Source organism: Lissotriton vulgaris, unplaced genomic scaffold (assembly GCF_964263255.1).
Source record: "Lissotriton vulgaris unplaced genomic scaffold, aLisVul1.2 SCAFFOLD_2325, whole genome shotgun sequence".
In the NCBI taxonomy this organism is placed as follows: domain Eukaryota; kingdom Metazoa; phylum Chordata; class Amphibia; order Caudata; family Salamandridae; genus Lissotriton; species Lissotriton vulgaris.
Genome location: NW_028254618.1, coordinates 266,827 through 285,758, shown reverse-complemented (window position 1 = coordinate 285,758; position 18,932 = coordinate 266,827). Strand labels below are relative to the sequence as shown.

Here is an 18,932-nt window from a genome sequence, read left to right as displayed (position 1 = left end):
GGACAAAATGATTCAGAAAAGGGGGTGGTGATGAACAGATTGTCTGAATTAAGCAGACCACTCTTACCCAGTCCAAAGATCAGGGCTTGATCCATCACCGTTTTTTAGCTCACTGCACCATCCCAGCTCAGAACCTGGCTACATGCAAATTAGTCTGTTCCTGTCCCAGTGCATGATGGGAACAGGGCAAACCAAACTACCAAGCCAATTCTTATACTGGGAAGGAAACAAGCTTCCGGGGACCGGTTTCTGACATTTCAGCCTTCGTCGGCCCGGCTTGCTTTCGTTTTGGCCACTATAGGTGTGGCAGGGTATACTCAGACATGAGTCCCTTGCTCACTGCACCATCAGGATTCAAGCAAGCCGGGCCGACGACGGCTGAAATGCCAGAAACCGGTCCCCGGAAGCTTGTCTCCTTTCTGGTGAAGAATAGGCTTGGTAGTTTAGTTTTCCCTGTTCCCATGATGCACTGGGCCAGGGACAGACTGATTTGCATATAGACAGGTTCTGAGCTGGGATGGTGCAGTGAGCTAAATAACGGTGATGGATCAAGCCCTGATCTTTGGACTGGGAAAGAGTGGTCTGCTTAATTCTGACACTCTGTTCATCACCACCCCCTTTTCTAAATCGTATGGCAATGTGAAGCATTACAAGTAAGAAGCATGGTAATGGATACATGTTAGTGTGGAATCAAAAAACTGTAGAATAATACTGGTGTAGGTTAAAAGTTCAGATGACAGTAGCACTGTGAAGCCAGACCTAAAAATCCATGTAGGTTAACAACTGTCCTCCTCCCACCTGTGATGCTCCCAGAGAAAAACAATGTAAATTATCTAGTTGTCGAATGCACTTTGATTGCCTTCCAATGTTGTGTGTGTGTCAAGTTTGGGTAGATGAATAAATAACAAAAATGATCACAGCTGCTAGAGGGTAAGCACGTTTTTTTGTGGAAGCACACAAGGTATGCCCAATCAAAACACGTACTTCTGGCTCTTAAAATGTGGACGGGGCCAAAGTTCCTCTGAAGTGATGAGTACATAATTGTCAAGCAAGAACATAAAAATCAGTTACGGAAATCATGCAGCATACTAGTGCCAGAAAGAAAATGTATGTTTGGGGTTGATTCAGCCAAAAGAGTGCTTGAGTACATGTACAAGTTTGGAGAGGTAGAACTAACTCCTTGGTACCTAGATAAAGTTGTGCCTGGTGCTAGGTAGGCTCTTTGTCAGCAGAGTGTCATATTCCAAGTAATTGGTTTATTTGAAGTGAAAAGCAGCCTTTGGGTATCTCAAATTCCTGTAAAATGTTGTTTTCTAGCTCAAGTTCTCCTGCCTGAGCATGGAAACACAGACTCTCATGTCAAAGTAGAATCTTCTTGCTGTGATTACAAATTTCAATGTTCTGACGAAAGACATTTAGTTTAATATGTGATGGAAAAGTCAAAGACATGTTTCCTTTCTTTGTACAGGGCCCTCACTACGTAGGTTACGATTTTAGACAATCTGTGCTGTTTTTTTCCCTTGTGATTTATCAAAAACATGTTTACTTGTTATTTTGTAGAATCCACATTCTAGTCCAGAAAGCTGAAAATATGAGTTGGCACTACTGTTTACTCCTACTCCAATGAACCCTAAGAGCTAATGCTGAGACTCAACCAGAACGTGGTTTTGGCCCTGCTGACCTTGGCAAGTTCACTGTTTCTCCTGTTTCAGTTGTACTACTACAAACTTTATTTATCACCAAAGGTAAGGCATTTTTCTTTTATTATTTTGACTGTCCTTATCTCCTGATTATTTTGTTCATTTATTGTGCGCTCCGCTCATGGTCTGGGGTGCCTTTGCAGTGCTCACACCCGGGATTCCATGGTGATTTACTCTTTTCATGGGAAATCCCTTGAGTTTTATTCATTGTAGACCTTTTAACTCAACCTGAGCTGCCTCATTAACACCTAAGGAGGCAACTTGTCTACTACAGGTTAGGGATATCCTAATTGAGTTCACCCCTCCTTCGCCCCTTTTGTGGACACTATTGATGCTCTGAACTCAGGAACCCTACCAGGAAATAATCCCCCCCCCCCCAATTTTGTCCACACCTGAGGTAAAGCACCTCCTCCTGATTTTAACACTTCCATCTACTCTTGGATTTAATACTAACCTTTCTGCATCTAAGCCCACCCATTTCCATTGCTCTATTCTCCATTCCGTGAGTGTAGCATGTGTGTTCACTAACGGAATTCTTCCACTTATCTTCCATGTATTTTTGACAATACTTTTCCCACTTGTTCCTTACTTATAATCATTGCTGTGGCCAACACCATTGAGTCATGCGTCATGAGGTGAGTACCCTTTAACTCTTCTAAGACTTCTATCCGCCCCACCCCTCATCTCCCAAGCACCTTGCCTCAGTGTAACACCACCTCTCCACCTGGTACCCCCCCCCCCTCTACCTCACAGCTCCCCCGGTTTCTTCCCTTTTTGTTTCTATGTCTAATCGCCCACCATGCAGCTTTAGCACATAGGCCAATAGATATACCCAACCCTGTTTCATTGTTGTTGGTTGGAAATTATGTTTTAAAGATTGTTTTGTTTGTGTTGGGTGAATAATACACTCATTTATTGCTGTATTTCTATTTCTAAATAGTTCTGTAATAAACCATTGTTTTTCTGTACTAGGTGCGTTTTAGGCATGCAGTAACCGGTTCTATGAGGGGTTAATTAAGATCTTGGTCCATAATACTCTTTATAGTTTGTAACCTTAATACTCTTTTTAGTTCAGTAGCTTTTGACTTGCTGTTCCGGAGTGACCGTATAACAAGGCATCAGAAGCTAATATTACATTATCTTCCTACTTCAGTTTTTATAAATATCGTGAAGCTAAGTTTAATACAGCACTGGTGACACATCACAGGGTATACATTGCCCAACTTTAAGGCACATCAAAATCAAATGCTTTGCCCAGAATCACACAGGTTGGTCAGTTGGGGTGCCCTAGCCACTAAACCACATCTGCTCCACATGAATCTTTCTAAAGCTTCACAATGATCCATAAATAGCTTCCATTTGGGCCCATGGTATTTAAAGTGTCTTGCTTTGCAATTCCAAAAAGTGTTAAGATTTTATCCCTAAATCAGTAAGCTGAGCCACGTTAATCCATGACTAGCTTGTCCTGTAGAAAATGTTTATTTTTTTGTGGATTTCAGTGATGTTTTTCATTTTTCCCAAACCTTTTCAAATAGTGCTTTTCTAGTAATTATTATAAAGCACACATTTAATTCAAAGGGGAAGTAATGCAGAATATGTAGTGTCTTCCCATTGGCAGTGGATCCAGCAGACTTATATTAGACTGTTATAAGCATGGAAAGTCTGCCCTTGCACTCTAACTCACACTCTGATCTTATTTCGCTGTCACACTAATTCTGTCAGGACTCTCCATGGTTTACAGGACTATTAATGGATTTGTTATATTCAAATGCTTTAATAATAGATTCCTGAACACAGTCAGGGACCATTCACCTACTCCTTACTGAATATTATGACATTGAAGGGGTGGTTAAATCCTGCCAACAACACTGCTTTTCTGGACTCTTGATAGCATATCTTTCTTTAAGTTAGTAATGACCTTCCTTTTAACATGTATTCTGGGATTTTACATTTTGCTGTTGTTGGACCTGGTCCTCTCTGCAGGGTTACTCCAAACATTTTGCCTTTACCCTCCTAGAACTGCAAATTTGACTTTGCAATATAACCCTCTTACCAAATCCTAAACTCTCCTTCTATGGTATATAAGTCACTTCTAAGGTAGGTCCTACGTAGCCTGTGGGGCAGGGTGCCTTTTATTGGACATGTACTTTTAAGTTTTACATGTCCTGGCAGTGAAAACCCTTTCAATTAATTTTTCACTACTGTGAGTCCTACTTCTCCCATAGGATTAGATCGGTTGCCTTATTACATTTAATAAGTGCTATCTTTTGATTGGAAACCGGTTAACATTTCATATTTAGTGTTTGAGAAATTGTAATTAAAAATCCTCTTTAATGAGGGGCGTGGCCAACAACATGGCCAAATAGTCGCACTCTCCATGAGCTCCGGCCGGATATAAATGAAATCAACAAAAATCCTGCCATAGTAGGTTACATCCACTACAGCCATGGCAATCTAAATGCAAGCGTCACACCATCAAGTTGCTATTTGGTGATTTCTGGCCCTGGATCCTGCCGGAAATTTGAATTTGGGGAAACAAAATCCTGGCCGCTGGCAAAATGGCGACACGCACCGGCTGACTGTATCCTGGGCCTGACTGCTGGGGTTCTGCACCATCCATTACAGTGGGTGGCCCTGTGGTGACGAATCACCGGGACAGCCTTTGAAGAGCACCTGGCCCCATGGTGCTTGGCCTCTGCTCCCCCCTGGCAGTAAGGGCTCTAGTTTGCTGGGAGCTACACGGGCACAGGGGTCGCGCAGCCGAGGCCTTTTGAGGTGGGAGGAAGGAGAAGTCGAACAACAGTGCCAGCACGCACTAGAAAGGAGTTCCTGGGCTGGACTGCTATCAACCACCACCAAATGCGGCGGTAGGTGTTATATGGAGGCGGCCCGTATCTTGAGCTGCTAGGAGGATATTTACTTGCTCTCCTAGATGGTCTGAGTCTTGTGCACTGTGGTGGGGGACAGTGGAAGGCATGTGTAGTAATGTGGACCGGTGCAATGCATAGTGCCCAGTAATTGTGCAGCGTAGGACACAGTGTCAGAAACACGGGGGGTGCACCTCAATAAAGGGTCCAGGGAGCTGTTTTCTCCTCCCTCCCAGCTGGGCCCTGTTGGCTGCTCCGCTCTCGTCCCCCCTCACACCCCAACCCCCCTCCCTAGATGTACTTGCGTTAGCTTGCAGAAGGTTACTGGATCCTCGTCCTGAAACTAGCATGCCTGCTGATCGCCCAATGTCATGGCGAAAGACAAAGAGACTAAACTCCCTCTCCAAAGAAAGATGGACCGCTATACCAAAATTATGTGCCCTCATGTAGAGTGGGAGGAAGGCTAGAGCCTCTGTCGAGTAATGCTGCATTATTGTAAGTGATCCAATCCCCGAGAGAGGTGCGAGAGGGTAAGATAGGGGAGGTATGCTCGGAGGAGTCCCTGTTGCGCCAGGACCTATGCAATGTCTTGAAAAAAGTTACTGAGGCTGAGACTCAACTCTCCGAGGAGGAGGACACAGTACAAAACTTCTGAAAAGGGGTGGAAGAGCTCTGTTGCACCAGTAAGGATGTAATATGGCGTTTGGAAGATGCAAAAAATCAAGCGCATCGTTCACTTTCCGGAAGGCGCAGAAGACGCCAGTGTGCCTGTGGTCTTGGCAAACTGTCTGTATGTCTCACTATCGTCCGACCAAATTTCTGCTTGCTTTATAATAGAATGGGCACACAGGATGCCTCACCGCGGCCCTCCATAGCAAAGTTCCTTAACTTTTTGGATTTGGTTATGATCCTCCAGAAGGTACATCGCAAAGAGGAGGTCGGGTACGAAAACTGACTATAGTGGTGAGGTCCAACACCAGTGACGTACGTTTGACTCTGTGAAAGTGAAACAAAGAGCCCTCCAACCTCAATACATGTTGCTGTTTCCAACACAGCTAAAGATCCATTATCAAGAAAAGTCCCTCTTCTTTCAATCGGCAGAGGAAACCTGGGCTTGGATAGAGTAGCAGCCAATCTTGCCCTCACAGAAGGCACGATAATCCAAACAATGACTGTCCCAGAGCCTGGGTGCCAGACCTGAGGACAGTCCGCAGCAGAGATGGGAAGGAGGAGGCCGCAGTCCATAACACTGGGGCAAGAGAACCCCTTACCTGCCGAGGAGAACAGGCCGGGGAAGGAGGCTTTCCACAGACATGGAAGGCGAACATTATCAATCTTCAAAAAGGGCCATGGGCTCTGCTGGACAGCGGGCTTCCCCATCAGGGTCAGTAGAGGATGAACTGTCCTTGGAGGCTGAGAGTCTGCATACCCTTGCAGCTAAATTTCAGTGTTGGAGCAAGATGTAGAGCCACAGCAGCAGCCGCCACAGGCACAAATTTGAGACCCAGAACAACCAGACCCCTGAAATGGCATCAGTAAGCTGGTGACCAGAGAAATGGACACACAGATACCCAGACACTCCATGGGTGATTATATTCGTATTGCGACTATTCTCAGTCCCTCTTTGACTTCTGTGGGTTTCCACTCATTGGCTTTTTTCTTTGTGTTTGGTCTAAAGTTTTAAGTGATAGTATGTTTGGGCACTAAGTAGTATTAGGGGCTGGGCGACAGACCTCTCCTTCTCCTCTTGCATTCAGTTGTTCTATAATAGAGCGGTTAAGTGTTGCAGCGATCTTGTGGGGTGGAGAGGCAGGTTGGTTAGGAAGGGGGAGTTCAATTGTTCTTTTATATTTGTTGGTCAAGCAGGTTTTTGGAGAACAGACATACACACAAAAGGCACCAAGTGAGCTACATGAGCTTTCTCTACATCGTTAAGACAATTCCCAAGACTACACCATGGCTATGTCGACTTCAGCTAAAACCTCTACCTTTACAGTACTGACCTGGAATGCCAATGGACAAGGGGATAAGATCAAGCACAGGCTGGTGGCACAATATATTAAATGAACATAACCTGACATGGTAATGCTTCAGGAGACACACCTACAAGGTCTTCAGTGTAGATTTCTTGGCAGGGGAGTCTACACCACCCGGGCCCATGCGGACTATACTTCCGGGTCTCAGGGAGTGGCAATATTAGTTAAAAAGTCCTCCAGTTTTGAAGTGACATGCAGATGGACTAACCCCCTGGGTCGATACGTAAGGGTTAGGGGGGTGTGGGGCAGACAGGAAGTGTGTTTGGTATGTGTGTATTGCCCACCTCTGCTGACGAAGGTGGTGGACATTTTGGAGATGCCCTCATCCCTTCATGTTTTAGGAGGGAATTTCAGTGATCTAGTGCACACGCCACTTGATCGATCTGAGACACATAGAGGTCCTACACACACTACCCTGCTGGCCTGCTTCCCTAGCACGTTGGGGCTAACTGACATATGGTGCTGCCAGCATCCGCACAATAGACGTACACCTATTTTTCAGGGGCCCACAATGCGTACTCCTGACTGGACTATACATTTGTGTCTACTGGTGAGGTGGGTGAAATAGGGCAGGCTGACTACTTAGCATGGGCCTGTCTGATCATTCCGAGCTCCTGGTGCAAATAGGACCGTGTCCTAACTGTCCAAGCATGGGGTGGAGACTTATTGCCTGGGACCTGCAAGATGGGGAGGTAATAAGGGGTCTTTGGCCTAACACTGAACTTTTCTTCTTAGACAATAAAGACAGTGTCACCTGTGGCTACACTGTCGGAGGCCTATAGAACAGTGCTGTGCGACAAGGCTCGAAATGTATTATCCCGGAAAAAGTAGAGTGGGTTTGTGAGGTTCGAACAACTAGAGCATCAAATCCTCCACTTAGAGGGACGGTCCATTAGCAGGTCGGATCCCTTGGTCTCCCGGCCCTTCTACTAAAGTACCATGACCTGGTGCAAAACAGCGCCAAAAAGCAGAGGCTGGTGACGCTACACCAACTCTACGAGGTCAGGGACAAGGCGGGGAAGCTCCTTGCCTGGCTTAGCAAAAATGAAGTGAAAGTCAGATGGGTACAGGGTCTTATTGATGGCACGGAGACCACTCACAACACAGACGTACAAATTACTCAGGTGTTTGCGGACTGCTACAGATCATTCTATGATGCGCGTCCATTTAGCAGTTCCTCAGATATAGACCACTATCTGGCTGCCATTGGGACCCCAGTGCTCGGAGAAGAAGAGGTAGAGGGGCTGGAAGGTGACCTAACATTGACAGAAGTACAGGAGGCGATCTCTAAGCTAAGACCGGGTAAAACCTCAGGCATCTACGGCATACCCCCCAAGTTTTATAAACGCATAGATTTACTTTGACCACACTTATTAATTCTTTACTAAGATGCTGGCAAGGCCGGTACTCTTTCACTAGACCTCCGAACAGCCACGATCATGGTCTTACATAAAGATGGCAAACTCAAAGTCGGTGCAATTCATACCGTCCCATTTCATTATTAAACACGGACGTAGAAATTCTAGCCACAATACTTGCGACCCGTTTATCGAAGGCCATCGCATCACTGATTCACAATGACCAGTCCGGGTTCATGCCAGGTCGTGCTACCTGCCGAATCTCCATTAAATACGTAAGTGGCTGATGAAGATCAAGGACTGCATGGCTCCACATGTTTTTCTGTCAGACGCAGAAAAGGCATTTGATGTGGTGCATTGGCCTTTTCTGGATTGTACACTAATCAAATTTGGATTTGGGCTGAAATTTCGGAAATTGATACCGCTATTATCTTGAAAAGATAGCAGTGGTCAAGGTGAATGGGAGGTTGTCCTCAGAATTCGCAAGTGGACAAGGGACAAGGCAGGTGTCTCCCCTATCCCCTCTCCCTTTTGTGCTTACTGTGGAATCCTTGGCATGTGGCATTCAAGCACAATCAGGGGTTTCCGAATTACTCACAATGATGACGAAGAGGAGAAGATTTCCCTCTATGCCAATGGTATTGTTTTATACGTAACGGAACCTATGACAACTATCCCCGTCCTCTTCCACAACTCCCGAGGAATATGGGAGACACTCGGGATATAAGATTAATTGGAATAAGTCCACTCTGTATTGCACTGGGCTTACATAAGATTGGCCTCCCCTTCCTGGGAAGTTGAAACTGACTACTAAGGGCTTTAAATGGCTCAGTATCTTTATGACACCGCTTAGGGAGGTGTGTCCCCACTGCAACATTGGGAGGGTAATATCTAATTTTTGGGGAGATGCAGAGCGGTGGAAAGACCTTCTCTAGTTATTAAGTTGGGCGGACATTTTTTAAATGATTACCCTTCCCCGACTTCTCTACGCCTTCCAAAATACGTACCACCCACTCATTTGGGCAGTGTTCACCGAATTGCTGGATAGGTACGATCGCTGCTATGGCAGGGTGGGCACCCCAGGGCAGCACCGAAGACTTTACAGTGCAGGGGAGACACTGGAATTTCGCACTCACCTGCACTATCTCTATGGTGGTAAAGATATGTGCAGGCTACTTCCTGCAATTCAAGTTACCTACCCTGGAACTATGGGAGCGGGCAACTAGATCAATTGAGTGGGCGCTGAGTTACCAGAATGCGCACCATAGATGAGGAGACTGATGTAGGAAGAGCTAACAAGACAAGCAGTGTCCCTCACATATAAAACACTAAACAATAATGTGCCTGATAATCTTGGTCAGCTTTGGGAGTGGTGTGAGAGGGACACAGGAGAAGTTAAAGATATATTCATTGGGAGGCGGCCCTTATGCACCACAGTGAGGTAGCCATTAAAGCCCGACTATGCCTCATCCAATATAAAATTCAGTATAGGATATATTAAGACAGAAAGAGATTGCATCCAATATGGAGGGCAGATACCCTGGCATGTCTGCGGTGCCAGAGTGCCAGGCAAAACTTTCTACACACATTATGGGGATGCCCCATCATCCAGGCCTACTGGAAGGCAACCATTGAGGAGCTTAATGCGGTTCTGGAGATATCCCTCCAGCGGATCCAAAATTTGTCCTTCTGGGCATCCAAAATGAAGTAGACGCTCCTAGTTCCCAACTCCTCTTTATTGCCCTTGGTCTAGTGGTTACTAGGCTGATTTGGCCATACTATTGGGGTGGCCAAGGTTTCCACTATCCAAGAATGGAGAACTAGTATGGACCTCTATATGCCAGCAGAAAAGGTCACTTTTGAAAGTAGGGGATGCCCCCCAGACATTCTGCAAGGTCTGGGGTGGTTGGATGAGTTATTATGGGTTTGGTCTGTTGGAGGATGCCCAGGGACACCACGTGGCCACATATACAGGCCCTAGTACTTCCTTTGGACATGATGGTCAATCGGAATGAATGTGAATCATTGTTGATATTGCTATGATGGTGTACTGAGATGTAATGCGATGTTCCTTTTTATTTGTCCTACTGGTCCTATGTGGAATCACTGTTGCCTATATTGTAATGTACTCTGTGAATGTTCTCCAGGCAACTGTTGTTGCTGTTGTGATGACACTGCCTTTATTATGATCACCAAAAACAATAAAGATATTTGACAAATAAAAATTTTCTTTAATTGTAAAGTCGGATTTTAAGTTACAATTTTGGAAATGCCACATTTAGAAAGTTGGCTATCCTACCTTAAACTATTTGGTGCCTGCAGCCTATCCTGGTTCACATGACTGGGTGTAGTTGGCAGTTGGGCTTTGTTAATTCGTCCCAGGCAGCAACACTGTGTAGAGGGATTAGGTGTGCCTGGATGGGCCATCAACTAGCAGGATTTGAGTGGGGGAGATGGGATACTGCAACTAAATAAACTATGCTCTGCTTTCACACAAAGGACTGGTCACCCCTGCATTGTTCATGCTGCCAGCTTGGAGCCAGAGCAGAGGAGTTCGGAAACGTCAAGCATTTCAAAGGGTATTCTTTAGAAATGTCTCCAACTTTAAAGAAGGTACCTTGTATAAAAAGGTGACCCTCAGACTCACTCTTCAGTTCACTTTCCGAACCTGCGGAAGGATTCTGAAGAGTGCCTGCTGCTGTGAGCTGCTGTGTATGCCACAAGACCCCTTTATTGCACCTGGAAGCACTGCTTTGCTGCCTGGAGCTTTCCTTAAACCCTCCGATGCCGGACCTGCTGCTTGAGCCTTGCTTCATCACCTGCACCCAGGATTACCAGAGTGACTCCAAGGGATAGTTATCTGGCCTTCTGTTCAGAGCCTCAGGGATAGAAAAGGCTCCCACAATCTTGAACTTGCACCTTAGCCCAGCATGAGTGAGTCCTAACCCTCCAGTGTGTGACGCCTCCAGTTCTGGACTCTTGGTGGTGGTGCTAAAGGTTCCCAGATGGCCAAAATCCAAAACTTGGGCTGTAAAAAAGTTTTGGACTAAAACTGCTCTGAGAACAGAAGGAAGACCAGGACCATCCTGCTTGTCTATCCGCCCCCCCCCCAGGTGCCTTGCAGTTCTGCCTGACTTTGTGGCACTTCTTGTTACGTTGTTCTCCGCAGCAGCAAATCCTGTTCGTGTCCTTAGCCAAACAGGCATCAGGCCTCGTGGAACTGCCTAATCTCGCAGGTGATGTTTGACTTCCAAAACAGTGACTAAGTCCGAACATAGAAATCGTGACAACAACTTCATTCAAGCGGCTCTCTGACTACGATGCTCCCTCCTCTGAAACTGCCTGCAGCCTTGCCCCATTGAACTATACCTACTCAGAAAATTTTTCTCAGAATATCTTCTAAGTATGAGAGTAAGCACTGATTGGGCCCAATTCACCGATTTATCCATCGCGGTTGGCCATATTTTTCTGACTTTTACCTGATCTCTCATGACCAGATGTCCGCGGTTGGTGCTGTGAATTTTTTAGGCACTAGATTTAACTTAAAACATTTTTAAATCATAACTCTGGTTCGACTGATTGGATTGTTGTTGTTTTGGTCTCTGATACTTAATTACATTTTTATCTATTTTCCAAATTGGTTTTGGATTTTTGTTGTGTGTTTTCACTTAATTACTGTTTGTGTGCTGCACAAAAATTTACACATTGCCTCTAATTTAAGCCTGACTGCCTTTGTGCCAAGCTACCAGGGGGTTAAGCATTAATTTAGTAAATTTTGTGGTTCACCCTGACTAGGATTGTGGCTGTTGCTTACACAGGGGTCACCTCCCCCCTGTTGCAACAGCCCAATTTCTCACAGCTGTGAACAATGCAACTATGGGCTCAAGAACCAAAGCAGTAAAGTGTAGTTGGATAAATAGTCCAGATTTCATGAAGGTATCACACATACTAATGGCCTCCATTCTTCCATAAAGATTAACCGGTGTGGTCAGAGGTTGTGGGATCCGGGAGGGCGACCAAGGGGAAGTGCCTTCTATTAAACTGCTGCTCTCCTCTTCCACACTGATCTGCTCCTTCACACTGGTTCGCAGTCGCTGTTCCTTGAGTTTTTACAATACACAAATGACCGTTTTTTTGCACTGCTTGTGTTTCAAAAGCAGCAGCTAAAAACAGTCTCTTGCGTGATGAGTGAAGTGTGCGCGCATCACAATCAAGATTGCGCGTTCGGGGAAGTCATTGTGCACACACCTTACAAGAAGCACTGGTCACAAAAATCCCATAGACTCATACGGCCAGTTATAGACCGCATCATCAATGAGGTCCAAGGTCATTTACCTGACAGGGCATGTCTTTGATTCATTCAACTCTGTCCCCTATACCCCTGTCCATGCACACTCCGGGCCCTTGCGAGCATACGGAGTATACATTCCAGACACAAAAAACATCTAACATAACCAGTGTATTCTGCTCACCTCTACTACTCTCCTTGCCTGATTAAACAGTCTCCATTTACATCTGAGAACCGTGTCACAATGCAAATACTGGAAGATTCTAAGTGCTAAAAAAATCGATGTCCAATGTTTGTACATTCAAATAGCCACTTTCCAATAATCACCAGGCATGTGTTTTAATCTGATATGTGGCATATAGTACACTATCGAGATGTTCTAAACACAGTATTCTCAATACATTTCCACTGTGTGGTGTACTTTTCTTTATCCTTAATCAAAATGCCTTTGTTGAATTTTATGTATGGATCTGCTAAAAGCCTCACTGAGAGCAACCTGTTAAAAGCACGTGTAGCGTTCATTGCTACTCATCATGCAGTGATGGGTTGGCTAAAATCGTACGAAATGGAATGGTGAACTAAAAAATATAACGTACAAAGCGTATCATACACAATGAAAAGTGCTGTATTTCAATTCCATGTGACACAAGACAGTTGCCCTTTTGTCAATATTTGAAGTGTTGTTCTGGTAGAATCTGATTCGAGGTTACCATTTGATTGGTGTTAGAAAGGTATGGGGACAGTATGAGGTTCAGGGAGTCAGATGGGCTGCTGGCTGGGATACTTGGAAGGCCAGGCTGTTGGAGGCTAGGAGGGGGTGCTCAGACCGGCCTCCAACGTGTCATCCCATTGTGCCTGCTTATAGTGGAGAGGTACAAATTCTGGGTTTGCGCCCAATCCAGATATAGGATCTGATCGAAGTGTGTCCTGTACTTAGTCTATCATAAGACTGTAGCAGCGCCTCAATGACGAAGCACAGCAAGGTTAGAATTGGTCATTAGTTACTTTTATTCTCATCCGGAGAGTACGTGACCTGAGAGTTTAGATTGGACTGGTATTGGGCAGGGCAAGGTTTGATTTGGCTCTGCCTAAAGTGGAAAAAAATTGATGGACTGAAATGCGACCCGAGAAATTATGAGTGTCTCAGATTAATTCATGCGTTCAATCCATCACATTTTGTTTTCTCCCATAAGCGTTACAGATCATTCAGTGGGTCCACAGAGATGTTTTAGACAACTGTTGTGGCACCCATAGTGTGAAGAAGAGATATTTTCTATCTTTATTCCTTGTATTTATGAAGTGCCTGTTCACCAGCAGGCATCATTGTACTTAGGCACAGAAATACGAGAAGGACAGGTGCCAGATGAATAGATCGAAAGGTTTTTAAGACCAAAGATGCCCTCTGTCCTGCGACAAAAATAGCAATAGGTTATTCCAGAGTTTTCTTGACTTGCAATACCCATGTGTGGACACGAAGAGAGTGTCAGGGACGGTATGGTTACAGAGACAGCTCAGTTTTCTAATAGTATATCTTTTGACACAATCTAAGACCATGCATGTGTAAGTCACATGGATTCATTTACAAAAATAATGACCAGTATGACACCAAAATTCTGGTTGCACATAAAGATAAAAACAGGTATCCTGGAAGCCGTTATTTTCTGTTGGTGTACCCTCTTCTGGAGTGTTTACAAATGGCAACATTAAGAACTTGGGAGGTTTTAGACCGACCTTCCTTAACATGCAGAGATCCAAAAATAGGGATGTAAAGGTTTTCTTGAACTCAAAAATGTTCACCTCTCCCTTAAAATATGTTTTTTTGTTTTAAGGTACTAACTTAAATAAAATAATGAGTGTTTATTCAGCAATCTTTGTAGGTTAAGGGATGTGTTGGAAATGTTTTCCTTTCTGCCAGGTCACTCTAGATTTGTGTTGCCTTTTGCGGAACGCTATTTTTGCTGGGCATTGACCTTTATGCACCTCACCCCTGCTAACCAGTGATAAAGGGCATACTTTGAAGATTGACATTCTTATACACTTGATAGGCATAGTTAACTTACCTAAAAGTCCCTAGTATATGGTACAAAGGTGTACCCAGTGCCTGCAAGTTAAATGTCACAGTTGGGCTGCAGCATCCATTGTGCTATCATCTTCAGGGACAATTTAACCATGATTGTAGGCCTGCCACCAGTAGCCTAGCTGTCCAGGTTTTAACTGCAAACTCAACCTGTCAAAAGAACTCCTTTTAACCGGCCTAACCCTTTAAAAAATATATATTTATTGGTTTATCATAACAGATGCATTGTACATATAGTAACCAGCAGCATTGGCAATTAGGCAAAGGTGTTCCGGGCACACAACATGGCAAGCAACGTAAAAAGCAGAAAGAAAACGTGTAGGGGCACTGCATCATACCTGGGTGCCCCCAACTCTTGGAATGAGAAGTCATGTATTCACAACTGAACAGTCAAATAGCACAACATAACTAACTCCTGCTGCTCGTCCCCCATCTGTATTGCTTACATTTGACAGATATATATATATATATATAGACGAGGTAGACCCTGTTCAGTGCTTCTTTTAGTTTATTTGCAAATTAACAACCATACCATCACGACGCGTTTCGGCAGCTCCCTGCCTTGATCATATATATATATATATATATATATATATATATATATATATATATATATATATATATATATATATATATATATATATATATATATATATATATATATATATATATATTTCAGCTCCAATCTCCTTTGCCCATACCCAGCCGGGTTGGGAACGAAGAAACAGCACTCACAGGCTCAGATAATGCAGCAAAGATTTTTATTTTTCAAGCAAACGCGTTTCGGGACAGCGTCCCTTCGTCAGTGGTTTAACAGTGAATATCACGCCGCGCCATTTTTTAAAACCACAATAGGTTACAAAAATGAAAAACGGACTCATCACAGCTTAAATGAGGTAGCACCATCTTGGAATGTCCAAAACGGTTTCAAAGTCCATAATTACGTACATTATTCAAACGCAATTTCAATTTGTTCTTAAAAATGATAGTGAAACATTTTTAGCCGTGTATCGGCTTAAACCGCCCATGGCACTATTTCCTCATATATTATCTTTGTTATGGGGTGTTCTCTCGATTGGGCTCAGCAGTGAAACTAATTATATAAATGCCAAAATGACAAACATGGTTTATAAACCATGTCAGCTTGAATGGTATCATCCAGGTTATTACCTTGCCGTGTATCGGCAATTGCAGCCTGATGGCTGCATGGAGTTGCACTTGCCTCGTCCCTCTCAGAGGACACCCCTCATGTACATGATTTGAGTTAGCCGTCATATGTTCAGAACCTAACAGACATAAATAGCCACCACCCACCACAGATTTTCAACATTTTCTATATTTTTTACTTTGTATGTCATTACTAAGTTCATATTCGGTTATTTCAAAAGTCACATCATCCAATTCATCCATTGTTCAATTTAAACAAAGTGAATAACTCATCCTAGATGAGTTGCCATTTCCTCTCCCATGTTAAGACCTCCTGGCGCCTTAGTCTCAAGATCAGCAATGTAACGGGATTCAAGTCTCCTGAGAGTCAAAAGTCTGTTCCCTCCCCTTGGGCTTTCCGGGACACAGTCTAAACAGAAAAATCTCAACAAATCCCTGTTGCTATTATGCTTGATTGCAAAGTGTCGAGCAACAGGGTAGGTGAAATCCTTGTTCATAATCGCTCTCATGTGTTCTAGGACTCGCAATTTTACAGGGTTGATTGTACTTCCAACATATTTTAGTTGGCAGGGACACATAAGGCAATATACGGCATGGTCTGTCAGACAGGACATGAACTTGTTGATCTTTCTTCCACCGCGACACCCCCTCACTTGATAGGTTAGTGTGCGTTTACTGAAGGCACACGCTTTACACTTCCCACAAGGGAAGAAACCTCTTGCGTCCTTTAGCGTACCTTTGATGTTACGTACAGGTTCCAAATAGCTATGAACCATTTGGTTTTTTAAAGATCTAGCTTTCCTAAAGGTAAGTTGTGGGGTTGAGGGTATATCCGGCCCCACTATGTGATCCGTTTTCAGAATATGCCAGTGTTTGGTCAAAATTGTCCTGAGTTTAGCGGAATTCGCCGAGTATGTGGTTAGCATGCGAAATTTTCCTTCTACAATAGGTCTTACTTTCTTTACGAACAAAGTACTTCGTGGCAATTTCTTTACACGACTCAGAGTGTCAAGTAGAAGATTCAGTTTATATCCCCTTTCTAAAAATCTGTCCATGCTATCAGAAATTGCTGAATTGAAGTCTTCCTCATGGGTACAGTTCCGTTTTAACCTCAAGAACTCCCCATAGGGGATGCTATTGATCAATTTGCGTGGGTGACTGCTTGTTGCAAAAAGCACGCTGTTCCCCGCTGTTGGTTTGCGGTAGAGGGAAGTGAAGATTTTTCCTTCCTTTATTGTCACCTGTAAATGCAAGTAATTGACTTGTGTCTCACTCACATCCCCTGTAAATCTGAGGTTACAGACATTCTGATTAAGCAACTCAATATACTCTTTTGCCTCATCAATGGACCCATTCCATACCAGGAACAGGTCATCAATATACCTGTACCAGGTCACCACTTTGTTGTTCCATGTGGCGTTTGCGGGACCCCAGGCTTCCTGCTCCTCCCACCAGCCCACGAATAAATTCGCGTAGCTGGGGGCGAAGCAGGAACCCATCGCAGTCCCCGACTGTTGCCTGTATAGGACCTCCTGAAAGAGAAAGATGTTATTGTCTAGACAAAAGTTAACTAGTTCGAGTAACATTTTGTTATGCATTGCATATTTCAATGGCTTCTTTCTCAGGAAGTAATTAACAGCATTGAGTCCTTGTCCATGCTCTATGCATGTATATAGGCTTGTTATATCGAGCGTTGCCATTACATAGGTTGGTTGCCATGCCAAGCTTTCAATTTTTTCGATGAAGTCTGTAGTGTCTCGTATGTAGGACTTCAATTCCAAAACAAATTCGAACAGATAATGATCTAAAAATTTAGAAAGGTTTTCTGTCAGTCCGCCAATGGAGGAAATGATTGGTCTCCCTGGGGGTTTATCAATGTTCTTATGAACTTTTGGCAGATGGTAGAATGTAGGTAGAATAGGGTTCCAATTCCAACATCTGTTTACAGTGCCATTTCCTCAAAAGTTCATGTAAGGTCTAAATGCTTGTAAGATATTCCTTTTTGTCAATCTCTGCGTAACAGTGTGCATCCTGTAGTTGGCGTCTGGCTTCCTCCACATAACTTTCACGTGACATAATCACAATGTTGCCCCCTTTATCGGAGGGTTTGCAAATGATGGATTTATCGTCTGCCAAGGTCTTTATCGCCATTCTCTGTTTTTTAGTGATGTTAAAATTGTCCATTGATCCTTTGTTCGTTGTTCTCATGGCCATCAGATCCCTGATGACCGCGTCGGAGAATGTATCAATGGCATCCGTTGTAGTTTGTGGTGCAAATTTAGAAGGTAATTTGAAACCACTGTTGGGAACTTCTTGATCAACACCAACGTGCGCTAGTCTCTGGGTGAGAGTAGTGTTAGAGACACTTCTTTCACAATCATTTCCTTGGCGCAGGTTTTCTAGGAGCTCACATGCCGTTAAATCATTGACAGTTAAGAGATCGGTCCCCTTCTTATTGCCACGTAAATATTTAGCCTCTTTGGCTGTTGGTTTCACTTTAAAATATTTGTGCAACTTGAACTTCCTGATGAATTTATAGAGGTCAATCCTTGTTTGGGTGTATTCCAGATGCACATTTGGGCAAAAGGTAAGTCCTAGTTTTAAAACAGACTCCTCGCACGGGGATAGAACTCTCTTCGAAAGATTGACAATAGTCAAGGAATCTTGTTTCACCATCTGTTTACTCTCATGCTTCTTGTTGTGCGCAAGGCTGTACTGCTCTTTCCTTTGCCTCTTCCTCTTCCAGCCACCTCGTCTTGTTTGTCTGCCTCTTCCGGTGGCTTGTTTTTTCCACCCCTTAACCAACTGTGCCTGATGACTTTGAACTCCTGATGAAAAGGAGTCTTATCTGGTGAGTCGGAAGGGCCTGCCACTTCATCCCCAGAGACTTCACTCACAATGACATCAGAATCCGAGGTTTCTATTCTTGATTCGGAAGTTGCCCCTGGCATTAGATTTTTCTTTGCCAAGTCTTTTCGTGGCTGATCGTATTTTTTGGCAAAGGTTAGTACCCTGCCCATCGCATAATCGCGCTCATCCCGATCAAATTTCTCCTGCTTCCTCATCTTGATTTTTAACTCATATTTTTGTAGCCTCTTTTTCATGGCCGAACGCAATTGATCTTGTTCATCCTTGTCTGGGTTCTTGAGTATTTCTTCTTCTAATGCCTCAATTTCGTTGACCGTCTTGTCCCGGTCACTCCAGGCAAATTGCACTAGAATCTCCAGCATTCCTTTACAGGATAAGGCAATATGAGCGGCCCAGGCTTCCAGCAGGAGAGGGTCGGGATTTTCGTAAGCAGGGACGGTGAATATTCGCAGCCCCCTGGGCACTCCCTGTACTTCGATGTAGCCCTGAAGTGATGTTCTCTCCCACCACTTACGGAGTTCTCTTTCATAAAGTTTCTCTAATTTTTGGAATTGTGTGACCAAGGTCCTTT

The 18,932-nt window shown here is 44.1% G+C and overlaps 1 protein-coding gene across 2 annotated transcripts in view; it reads left to right on the top strand.

Moving 5' to 3' along the window:
• The window catches only part of FKTN (fukutin), a 171,482-nt gene that overhangs the window by 24,285 nt on the left and 128,265 nt on the right, over window positions 1–18,932 (top strand). For both annotated transcript variants that reach the window (XR_015307228.1, XM_086951704.1), the window contains exon 2: window positions 1,561–1,745. Coding sequence is in view for 1 of the 2 variants with exons in the window: in XM_086951704.1 (XP_086807830.1) it covers window positions 1,641–1,745 (105 nt within the window). In the remaining variant the exon portion in view is untranslated. The remainder of the gene's footprint in view (window positions 1–1,560; window positions 1,746–18,932) is intronic.